The sequence below is a fragment of the Microcebus murinus genome, chromosome 16 (genome assembly GCF_040939455.1).
Source record: "Microcebus murinus isolate Inina chromosome 16, M.murinus_Inina_mat1.0, whole genome shotgun sequence".
In the NCBI taxonomy this organism is placed as follows: Eukaryota; Metazoa; Chordata; class Mammalia; order Primates; family Cheirogaleidae; genus Microcebus; species Microcebus murinus.
Genome location: NC_134119.1, coordinates 27,316,324 through 27,328,631, shown reverse-complemented (window position 1 = coordinate 27,328,631; position 12,308 = coordinate 27,316,324). Strand labels below are relative to the sequence as shown.

General features: G+C 47.3%; 1 protein-coding gene across 1 annotated transcript in view; it reads left to right on the top strand.

The window, feature by feature from the left end:
• TGM3 (transglutaminase 3) overlaps positions 1–12,308 on the top strand; it is a 42,472-nt gene that overhangs the window by 14,350 nt on the left and 15,814 nt on the right. The window contains exons 3-7 of the mRNA XM_012755010.2: positions 186–425; positions 1,000–1,118; positions 2,409–2,537; positions 5,315–5,492; positions 5,600–5,735. Coding sequence (XP_012610464.2) covers positions 186–425; positions 1,000–1,118; positions 2,409–2,537; positions 5,315–5,492; positions 5,600–5,735 — 802 coding nt within the window. The remainder of the gene's footprint in view (positions 1–185; positions 426–999; positions 1,119–2,408; positions 2,538–5,314; positions 5,493–5,599; positions 5,736–12,308) is intronic.

Sequence of the window (12,308 nt, the reverse complement as noted above, 5' to 3'; positions counted from 1 at the left end):
TTGGAGTGACCTTGGGCAAGTTGTCGCCCATCTCTGAGCCCAAAACTTAGTCTTTATGGTCACTCCTGTTACTTCCAGTGCTACAATGTGGTGCTTCATTGGATGATGTCCCCGGGTGGGGGGAGGGCTGCTGGAACCTGAGCTCTCCCCACAGTATGACCTTCACCCTCTGTCCCCCTTGCCAGGGCCGCAGCCCTCACAGGCGGCCATGACGAAGGCCGTGTTCCCACTGTCCAATGGGAGCGGTGGCGGCTGGAGCGCAGTGCTCCAGGGCAGCAGCAGCAATAGCCTGCCCATCGCCATCTCCAGTCCCGCCAGCGCACCCATCGGGCGCTACGAGCTGAGCCTCCAGATCTTCTCCCAGGCCGGCAACGCCTCTGTGAAACTGGGGGAGTTCATTCTGCTCTTCAATCCCTGGGTGAACGGTAGGTGTCTGAGCACCCACACTCCCAACCCTGACCCAAGCAATGACCCAGGAAAGCAGGTGGGGGGATGATCTCCCCAGGCCCAGCTTTGATTAGGGAAAGTGTGCGGGCTGTGGAAAGAGCACAGAAGCTAGAGGTCAGAAGCTCTGCCACTCAGCCAGCTGTCTGAGCCCGGCAGCCACTCTGTCCCTCCAAGCCTCAAATTCCTCTCCGTTAAATGGACATCCTGCTGTTTCCTCTGCAGCTATTGTGGAGATCACGTGGTGCTTTTACAAATTGCATAGGACGGTTAATTTTAAGGGACAATACCTACAGTACAATTCTGCAGCATGGAGACAGCTTCCCCCAAGAAGAAGCAGGTGTCTCAGCCCTGGGATCTTATTTTCTGACCCTCATGTCATCCCAGCTCACAGTCCCCACAGTTAGAGCTGGAAGCATTCCACCCCACAGGTCAGGGAAGGGCTCAAGGTGGCACCTGCTCCAACCCCAGGCCAGTCCCGGAGTGGGAGGAGGACTGACCTCTATATCCTCTGTAGGATTCTAGTCCCTGGTGTCTGCTTTTTGTGTCAAACAGTGGATAGTGTCTTTCTGAGTAACCATGCTGAGAGACAAGAGTATGTCCAGGAAGACGCCGGCGTCATCTATGTGGGAAGCACAAATCGAATTAACATGATTGGCTGGAATTTTGGACAGGTAAAAGGGTCGCGAGGAGGCTGACAGTAATGTCCCTATTGCCCTCAAAGCCCCCAAATTTCCCACTTCTGTTTACCTGCCCTTCTATTCATTCAGAAGACATTTATCAACCACCTACTATGTGCCAGGCCCTGGGCAGTAAGACACACACACACACACACACACACACACACACACACAATTCACTGCTACGAAGTATTAAATATCATGGTGCCATGATACATCAATAAGCATAAGGCCCCTTAGAGACACTGGGGACAGTCATGTAGCTTCTGCTTTTTGTCCCGTGTGAAAATGTGATGACACCTCCTTGGTGTGAACACTTGGCCTTTCAAAAATCCATAGCCTATTGGTCATTTATTACTGCGATTCTCATCTGAGTCCACAGAGATCCCCAGTTTGCTCAGCGAGGTGACCTCCACCTTTTCTTCTACCCAGCAGACAAAGGCATTAGAATGGACTGCCTTGGGCAGGGTGCATGCTGGGCCCATTACAGACCCCTGGTTCTGTAGTCAGCCAGAGCGAATCTGCTATCGCTTTTATATGTTGGGTTTCTATGTCAAATTTTATTGGAAGGAATTTTTAAAAAAAGGGTACGGGCGTAGAGGGCTCCTAGGAGTGGAAGAGAGGCTGTCTTTGATGGCTTAGTCCAGGAAGGACTCTCTTAGGAGGAAGCCTTTGATCAGGGATGGCAGGAGGTCAGGGAGCCAGGCAGAGGTCTCGGGAAAGAAGTTTCCAGGCAGAAGGAAAAGTAAGTGCAAAGCCCCAGTGCAAGAGGAGCTTGGCCTTCTCAGTTTGAGAAGCAATGACTTAAATCTTATTTTGTGAAAATAGCTTCAAATAGATATTTTTAGCAAGATAGGTCATCTTTATAACTAGATCCCCAGGAGTTTAAATAATATGCCCAAGATCATAGTCAGAGCTTGAAGGAAACTTTGAGATGAGTTTGGCCTGATGCCCCATTATACAGATGGAGAAATCAAGGCCAGACAAGCTAAGCCACTTGACCTCAAGTCTGGGGCAGCGAGAGGGTTGGCTAGACCAGGCTCCCTCAGGTTCACTTCAGGAGAGTCATACAGGCTCTGACAGGTAGCAAGAACTCCAGATGGGTTTGCAAGGTTAAAGGCTGGGTGTGGTAGGTGTCCTAAATACTCTCAGCTCTGGAGGCTGCAGAGTGAAAGGACCTAATAGTTCCTGTGGTTGTCACCAGAGTGTCCATTGCCATGCTTTTTACCAGCCGACGCTACTTGTCATCTCTTTGATTGTAACATATGGTCCCATTTTGAACAGTATGAAGAAGACATTCTGAGCACTTGCCTCTCCATCTTGGATAGGAGTCTGAATTACCGCCGCGACCCTGCTAATGATGTGGCCCACAGAAATGATCCCAAATATGTTGGCCGGGTGCTGAGTGCCATGGTGAGTAATAGGAAAGCAATAATAACTAGTTGTTACCATAGATGGAACACCAACTGTGGGTTCGGCAGGCACACTCTTGACGTACGTCGTCTCACTGAAGCCTCATCAGATGCAGCTGGTGGCTAGAACCGTCTGCATGTTGCCAACTGGAGGCTCCCCTAAGTGAAAGGGCTCGGCTGATGCACACGGGCGGTGTGCGGCAGAGGCAGCACTGGACCAGGTCTGGCTGGCTCCAAAGCCCTTTCTCAGTGAAGGGACCTTGGCCTTTGGGTGCACACCAGGGATGGGAGGGTGCAAAGCTGGGCCTCTGCTCCATCGCAGTGCCTCCTTGGAAAGGAAGCAAGACCCCTAAGTGAGCCAGAAGTGGTACCCTCGTTTGCTTTAATGCTTCTCCTCCACATCTCAGAGTGTGAATGTCAGATTACCAGTGATGTAGGTGGGGAAACAGGCTCCAGGAGCAGCTTGCTCAAGGTACACAGCCTGCGGGTCCTATCCGAGCAAAGCCACGGGCTGCCTGCCCAGGGCCTCTTTCCACCCTGCCCGTCCCTCCATGTGAAAAACTTGTCCCCTTACAATACACACACACACACACACACACACACACACACACACACACGCACACACACGCATACACACACAGGCAAGCTAGATCCCCAAGGAGGAGTATCTGCATTCTGGGGAGAGAATGCCTCCATCCAAAAGCATTCAAACATAAGATCTGCCTGCTCAAAAGTTGCAAGTTGAAAAGCTAACAGTCAAAGCGAGTTCTTCTACTTTAACGCTCTTAAACTAATAACCTAGAAATGTCTTAACCTTTGGTGGTTTTGCTGTATTGTTATTCATGGTTTAGGCATTTCTTGGTCTCTTTACTTTTGAGCTGCATAATGCCCATGATAATGAGCTAGTTACTTGGTTACACATTTGGACAACCTTTCAGTTGCATGATAAATACCTGGGGTTAATCAGGGAGGGCTTTTTCAAAGAGCTGAGCCTCAGAGGGGAGGAGTTGGGTAGATCCAGAGAACTTGGGGCCCTGAGGAGATGGGTGAGGACCAAAGCAGCCCAAGAAAGGGACAAAGAAGTCCTCCCACCTTCTTGGTCCCCTTGTTGGGCTGCTTTGGTCCTGAACTTCGTGGGCTTGGAGCTGAACCTTGAAACCAAATGGCCCAGAAGAGGTGGAATTAGAGCCAAGGCAGAAGTCAAGTGAAGCCAGAGATCAGGGCCACTTAGCAAGGTGAGCCTCTGTGGCCCATGGCCCAGGAGAGGGTGGGTGAGGCCAGCCGGCTCCTACAGCTGCTGACTCATCCCCACCCTGGGGCCCAATCACTTTATCTTGGAGCCAATTTCCTCAGCTGCTCCTCCCCGATGCTCCCTCCAGACCTCCCAGTTGGGCTGGGCTACGAGCTAATTATGGCCTGTGCGGGGCTTTGAACTGCTCAGCTTTCAGCCAGAGATGACCTGCTGATTACCACTTTGGTGGCTGGAGCATGGTGACTCAGGAGACAGGAGAGGCCGCACACCCTCCCAGCTTGGAGGAGGCCCTGTCTTGCCGGATCCTGTGGTGCCAACCCAGGCCCTCCCGGAGGAAGTGCAGAACTCTGGGCTCGGCCCATCCTGGGCAAGGGCCCTTCTGTTTCCAGACTGTCCGTTCCCATAGGCCTTGCCACTTGCAGACACTCCCAAGAGAGGGAGTGGGACTCACAGGCTGGGGGCGCTCAGGGACATCCCGGTTCAGCCTCTCATTACACAGCTGGGAGGGACGACAACGGTTCACAGGCTCTGAAACTCGGCTGCTGGGAGACACCTCAGAGCACCTTTGTTCTAACTTTCCTTGTGTTGGAAGGTGAAGAGCTAAGGCCCAGAGAGGTGATTTGACTTGCACGATCACCAAGCTGTCAAGTGGCGAGATTGGGCTTATAGCCTCAGTTTCTCCTTCTCTCTTTCTCTTTTGATTTTTTGTCATGGAAAAGTTCAGGCCTACACATAAGTAGGGAGAAAAGTATAAATGAACTCCTACGTACCCATTACCAGCTTCGGCAGTGACTCTGACCCCCTCCGCTGATTATTTGATAGATCCAAGACACCCCATCATGTAGTATCATCTCACCCGGAAATGTCTCAGTGCACGTCTCTAAAAGGCAATGGAACTCGGGTCTCCTGATTCTTCTGCCAGAGCTCTTTTCAGGCTACACCACGGTTGTGTTACTTATACAAGGACCATGCCTTATGCTGAATGAATGAACAGACAAATGACTGAAGGAATGAAAGAAAAACAATATTCCATCTTTATTCTTTCCAAGAAGAAGATAGTTGCTTAAGTTCCAAAGTGATCTTTTTAGAAGACCAGTAGACAAAACAAGAGTTTCAAACCGTGGACCCGAGCAGGCAGAAGGGTCTGTGAGTTCTTTCTCATGAGCAGCAGTCTCGAGCTGGGTCTCCGGGCCTGCCTTGCTGTGACAAGCTGTGTCTGTTTCCCATGGCAGCTGGCAGCACGGGATTAACGTGTGGATCGAGGGCAATCCAACATGGCCTGTTTGGCAGGGCTCCTCTAAACTCATAAACCACTCTATGCCCCCAAGGGATAATTATGCCAATTATCATCCCCAAGTCACCTAGAAAAACAAAGAAAAATTCACTCCGTGGTCCCTGGCTTCCTTCCTCATCTCCCTACCTTGCCCTCTGAATTCTGCACGTCACTCTCCGTAGAAGCATGGTGCTGATTCATTTTGCGTGTGTCTCTGTGTGTGTGTGTTTGTGTATGTGGGCTTTCTGCCTAGGTCAATAGCAACGATGACAACGGTGTGCTTGCTGGGAATTGGAGCGGCAATTACACGGGTGGCCGGGACCCGAGGAACTGGAACGGCAGCGTGGAGATCCTCAAGGAGTGGAAAAAGTCTGGCTTCAGGCCTGTCCGATATGGCCAGTGCTGGGTCTTTGCTGGGACCCTCAACACAGGTACCTGGGGTGTGATGCGCCTTCGCTGGGTCGGTGGGCAGCTGTGGGGCACACCCAGGTAGCATCTCCACGACAACCGGAGTCCTCACGTCCACCTTGGCTTGCAGTGCTGCGGTGTTTGGGGATTCCTTCCCGGGTGATCACCAACTTCAGCTCAGCTCATGACACAGACCGAAACCTCAGCGTGGACGTGTACTACGACCCCATGGGAAACCCCCTGGACAAAGGCAGTGATAGCGTATGGTAAGTGCCTGTCCTTGTCCCTGAACCTCCAGCACCACGTCTGAGCAGCTTCTTGCTCTCACCATTGCCCTGGGACCCAGCTCCAAACAGGAGCTGCCAGGCGAGTAACATGTCACTACATGGTTTAGAATGGAAATGCTGACAATGATGCTAATTCCACACCTAGCAGCACCCAAGACACCTCTTCTCGGTGCCCTGCAAAGTCTGACGGTCTGCTCTATCTTCTGCCATTAGATGAAGGGCCTGAGACCACTGAAAGACACAGCTCCTGAGCTCTGTGAAACCACCCTGAATTTACAGGACCCCTTGGGCCCTATACTGCTTTACAAGATAAAACTTGAAACTATTGATTTTCCAGTAGGAGTGTAAATTTATTTCATTTCAGGCAAACCATATGACTATGGACTTTCTTAAAGAGAGAAAGAAAAGCAGCACATTTTTTTCTTAAAATATAGATACTTATTAAGGTATCTTAGTTGACAGAATGAAAAGTTAGAAGTTTATTCTGGATTCCAGATGAAAATAAGAAGTTTTGTATGTATTTGGGCATTTATATTTCTAACCATAAATATGCCATGTGCACATTATCAGTATATTATGTATGTATACATATATGTGACTTAATAGATGCCAACTGGAAATAGGTTCTATAAAACTTATAGACAACCTGGAGGCTGGACACGCTAGAAGCTCTGGCATAGCAGGGTGGGAGGGCAGGGGCAAGATACGTAGCCCTAATAATATTTGTACTCCCATAAAATGAAGTAATAAAAAAATTAAAACTTATAGACATATAACTACATAGAACACATGAAAATAGATATTGATGCAACTATTTAAGGTTATACCACATGTCAAGTTATTACCAGATAGCAATTGAAAATAATGCCTATATCTGTACATACACATAGATTTCTATGCATCTCTCTATATAAAGTACCACACACATTTATCATTAATCTATTGTTTTAATCCATTTCAAAGCTACACACACATATATAATTGCTCACATGTATATAAATGGCTAGATAACCTTATAGCAGATGCCATCTTGTTTTCAGATGTTCAAATTGGATATAGTCTATTTAAAATATCTTTATTACTTATTATTCCCAGAATAAGTAGACCCGCCTTTTCTGAAATGTGCTTAATGTGACTAATGGAATGAAGTGAAAGGAAAATAGAAATTAATGGGAAAAGCTGCTAAAACAAAAAAATAACTCAATGCCAACAACTGAACTAAGTAATGAAAGCGTCCCCTCTGAGCGGATTGTGGTGGCTCATGCTTGTAGTCCCAGCTACTTGGGAGGACCAAGCAGGAGGATAACTTGAGGCCAGACATCTGGGACCAGCCTGGGCAACATAGCAAGACCCCATGTCTGAAAAAAAAAAAAAAGCATTCCCTTTCTCTGCAGGAGAGCGAGACTTATGTAATTCACCAAGGGTTACATGGATTCCCAGGTTTTCTTCGGGGAGAGAAAGCTTATTTTAGAATTTCCTTTTTTGATCTGCACACAACTTTCCCTCTAATGACATTGCTACTTATGGCAAGGTTTTGGTTTTTGGTTTCGCATAAATGAATGCCTTTTCTTTTCCCTGGCTTTTTCTTCTGTCACTGTGTCCGAAATCCTACAGCAGCTAGTTCTGACTGTCGAGGTAATGCCATTTCTAGCCTTCGTTTCCTCTGCAAAAGGAGATGATTGGTCTAACAAGATAACTGATCTTTGGGGGGGGTCCCCTTCGGTATAACCCTCCGGTGATTATGCTGCACCCTAGGAACTGCAGGGAGGTGGGAAAGCTTAAGACTCAGTCCCTCTACTAAAAGGATTTATGGTGCCATTAGGGGACAGGATGTGGGGAAACCACGAGCAGAGGTGAATTGGCGACACAGCACAGTGTGTGATGTGTAGGTGAGACATTCTGGGAATTCAGGGAGGGAACCCTTAAAGAAGACCTGCTAGAGTCAGGAAAATCAGGCTTTTCAGCTGAATTTGGAATTGGAACCCAGGTCTCTTCGTTACTGATTCACACTGCTACTCCACCTCAGCTTATCAATTTGTTCTGAATACGTCACCTTTAGGGCAAGTATGGGCTGGAGGGGACACTCCAGGGTTGCTCCACTGACATTTCTGTGGTTTCATTGGGGGGAGGTCCCAGGTCCAAAAGCTCTGATTGTTCCTAAGGGTCCTGTCCCCATTCCTCTCCCTCCCCTCTTTTGAACCTTCTCAGAAACAGAGGGAGTCGGTGGTCACTCCCTACCCCATTCCCATTCCCCACCGGCCATGGGTGAGGAACCAGTCCCAGATATACGAAGACAGGGAGTCCTAAGCACTGCTTTCGACCCCACGACCATCTTGCTGCGAGACTTGTGCGAGACTTGAGACTTGAGACTTGTGCAAGACATCTCAGCCTTCTGGTCCCACGTTTCTTCATCAGTGAAACATAAGGATTGGCCTAGGACTAGAAGATCACTGAAGTCTCTTCCCAGTTTGAATTTTTTTATTCTCTGCAGCTTCAGCCCATCCCACTTTTTTAGGAGCGCTAGCCATCCCCAAGGGAGCCATACTGCCCCTTGTCCATGGAATCGCATGCAGGGGAAAGCTAAACCACTCCTCTGCCTGGAGTGAAATTGCCAAGCTATTATTATAAGGACAGCTTGGGTTTAGACAGCAAACCTTTGGTCTGAACCTTTGTGTGTTATAAATGTTGGAAGCTTTAGAACCTTGTCCAGATTTGCCTAAAGTAATAGAATGTGAGGATCAAGCGAGGCAAAGCATCAGAGGGGCTGAGTAGTAATAACAGTAGCAGCTAATAATGTGTTGAGCAATCATGTGCCAAGTATCCTTCTATGTGATCACAAACGACAAGGTAGGCACTGTGCCCATTTTGTAGATGAGTAGACTGAGGCACGGAGAGATCGAGTAATTTACCCAAGGGCACATCCCCAGAAGGTGGTGGAGATGGGATTTGAACTCAGGCAGCTTTGGAAACCATACAGCATCAGAGAGATGCCAAAGAATGTTGTTATTATTATTCCTGACTGATGTTTGAGAAATCTGACAGCTCTTACCTTGACATTTCACCAGAGGAGGTTGGCTAGACGCCTGGGGGCTCTGGTTAGGTTGGGTGCTGTCCCACCCACTCAGAAGCTGGGTCCTTTGGTTCATGCTTCAGCAGCAAATGTTACTTCTTTGCAAGAGTAAATGTTGTCTCAGGGGCTCAGCAAAGAGGAATGGCTTGCCCAAAGTCACGCTGTGATTGGTGTCCAAGCTAGGGGCGGAACACAGGCGTCCTTGAACAGGACTCTACCAAGTCAAGAACATTAGGACTGCAAGGGACTTTAAAGAGGGACCTGCTCCTTTTGTACATGAGAAAATAGAAACCCAGAGAGAAGTGACGAGTCTAAAACAGCCGGAGACACGTAGGCACCCTGCCCGAGTGCCTAACATTACAGAAGTTTCTTAACTTTTCTGCACCTCCATTTCTCTCCTGTAAAATAAAGGGCCAGACCAGCAGACCTCAGCGATTTCTTCCAGATCTCTCTTTTACTCACATTCACAGCATCCAGCTGCCTAATTTTTTTTGTAAGCCATTCTGCACGTGCCCATGGTTTGGCTCAAGAGGCACAAGCTAAGGAGTATTCACTTGCTTCAGAGTCAGGACACTTTTGTGGGGAGCTTAGGTCAGGATGCTTCTTGGACATGGGTCCCTTCTGGGCCACTCTGAAGGAGTCTCTAGAGCCTGCTCAGCCCCTGAGCAGCAAGCAGCCAAATGATCTGGAACAGTTCCACCAAGGTTAGCTTGGCATTTCTGGCTTGTTTGCTTAATTCATTTTGCTTGATCTGCCAATCTCTACAGTCACAGAGCTGACTTTTCTTATAGACTTGGCAGAGCTGGGAGGTACAAGGCACATGAGGATTGCCCCGGCCCTGTCGGGGAGGTGCAGCCGGGCAGCACTTCCCAAGAAGAGCTGTGGGCACCCCCACCTGGCCGAGCCCCCGGCTTCTTATGCAATCTTTCCACGGCCTCGGCCTCTGAATAGCTGCCTGCACCAGCGCTCAGCCAGCTCCCCGTGTACCTAGAGGACCTCACCCAGATCTGCAGCGAGGACACCAAGGAAAGGGTCTCAGCTCGAGAACAGTGTGATTCAGTGCATGTCTGCCCTGGACACGGGGCACCAGGCGGAGTAAGATGCAGGCACCGTGCTAGAGGAGTTTATAGCCACATATAAAGACTGACGATTATGGAGCAGAAGAAGTGAGATCACTGAATATGTGCAAGATGCAGAGGCAGCATAGACATATGGTTGCCACTCTCTCAGTATATCAGGAAAGAATTTTTGGCAGAGGTAGTATCAGTATCTGAGCAGCATTTGGGAGGATGAATAGGAGTTTACCTACAGAAGGGGTAGGGGACTTGGGGCCACTTTCTAGGCAGGGCCTCCTAACTGTGGATGTAAACGCAAGCATAGCTCAGTTGCTGGCTCCAGAGCAGTGGTTTATAAACTTCAGAGATTACATCAGGCTAGTTTGGGTGGGGGAGATTAGAGGGGCGGGAGCCTTCATATTTTAATAAAAGTCTCAGGTAGTTCTGATGCCTGCAGCCTGTCCTCATCCTGAGCTCCTGCCTCTGAGACCCTCAGGACAGGGACAAAGCCACAGTCGGGGGCGGGGTGGTGAGAGGCAGTGTGGCACACAACTGAAAATTCAAACCAGAATTTCCACGATGGCGCCCATGGGCATTTGAAAGGTGCCCATCCCAAACACGTGTAACTGCAGTGGCTGGCTTCTGGCTTCTGCACGAGGGAGGAGCCAGGATGTATTTATGTATCTGTTTGTTATCTGCTCTGTCTTTAATTCCCGCCTTGCAAGTAAGTATTGAAACACAACAACTTACCACTTTTTTTTTTTTTTTACCAACCCACCTTTCCCCTAGGGTTGTCTGCCAGGAACAAAACGAATGTGAAACTCGTGTTCTCACTGCTTTCTCATTCCTCCCTTGCCCCTCTCACCCACCTGAAACCATCGTCCCGTCCTTCTCACCCTGCCTTCTCCTTGGTGACTTCTAACCAGTCCTAAAGCCCCATTCAAAAAGACATTTTGTGGGTCCAGGAGATCATTTTTATAATGATTTTTCCCCCTAAACAATTATAGGAAATGTCAAAATATATAAAGAAGTAAAAATCATCTATGATCTTATTGTTCACATGTTTCTAACATTTGATAGTGTTCTATTTAATCTTGTCTCTATTCGTTGTTATGTATGGAACTGGGATTATACATTTTACAAGGCATGAGTACAAGACAGAACATATAATAGATACGTCCTACTTTTTCCCACACCTTGATCACAGTTTCGATCATGTGTTTTTGACTAAACATTATGAGCATTCCTGCCATGTCATTAGTCTTCAAAAATAAGATCATTTAAAATGAATTATATTCCATCATACAGTTGAGCTATTATCCCCCTACTGTTACCTGTGATATATATCTCCCTTTTTTAACTGTTTTGCCTGGATTCAAAGCCCACTCTGCCTATTTACTTGCTGTGAGAACTTGAACAAGTCACTAACTTCCCTTTGCCTCAGTTTCCAGAGTTGTTGAATGGGAATAATAAGTATTTCAATTTTATAGGTATTGTGAGGATTAAATGAGTTAATATATATAAGGCAGTCAAAACACTTAACTTTCTATGTTAACACTGTGTTAGCTATTATCATTTATATAATATACATATTTTTAAAATATTCATTTGTTTTCTAATTATATAAGTAATAATTCTCATTATAGAAAATGAAAACATTACAGAAATAAATAATGTAAAACTTAGTTCATATGCACATAATATACATCCCATGATATTGTTAATGTTGGCTATCTAAGACAATAGAATTATTGGAGATTAACTTTCCCCAATTTTTTTTTTTTTTTTTTTTTGAGACAGAGTCTCACTCTGTTGCCCGGGCTAGAGTGCCATGGCATCAACCTAGCTCACAGCAATCTCAAACTCCTGGGCTCAAGCAATCCTCCTGCCTCAGCCTCCTGAGTAGCTGGGACTACAGCCATGTACCACCATGCCTAGCTAATTGTTTCTATATATTTTTAGTTGGCCAATTAATTTCTTTCTATTTTTAGTAGACATGGGGTCTTGCTCTTGCTCAGGCTGGTCTCTAACTCCTGAGCTCAAAGGATCCGTCCACCTCAGCCTCCCAGAGTGCTAGGTTACAGGTGTGAGCCACCATCCCCAGCCCCCAATTTTTTAATTCAAATGAATTTATCATATATATATATGCAATATACATACAGTATTCTATAACTTGATTTTCTCACTTCATGATATATTTGAGATCTCTCCGTGTATAAGTACTAGATTGAGTTTACTTGTTCTTTTTTTTTTTTTTTTTTTTTTTTTGAGACAGAGTCTCGCTTTGTTGCCCAGGCTAGAGTGAGTGCCGTGGCGTCAGCCTAGCTCACAGCAACCTCCAACTCCTGGGCTCGAGTGATCCTTCTGCCTCAGCCTCCCGGGTAGCTGGGACTACAGGCATGCGCCACCATGCCCAGCTAATTTTTT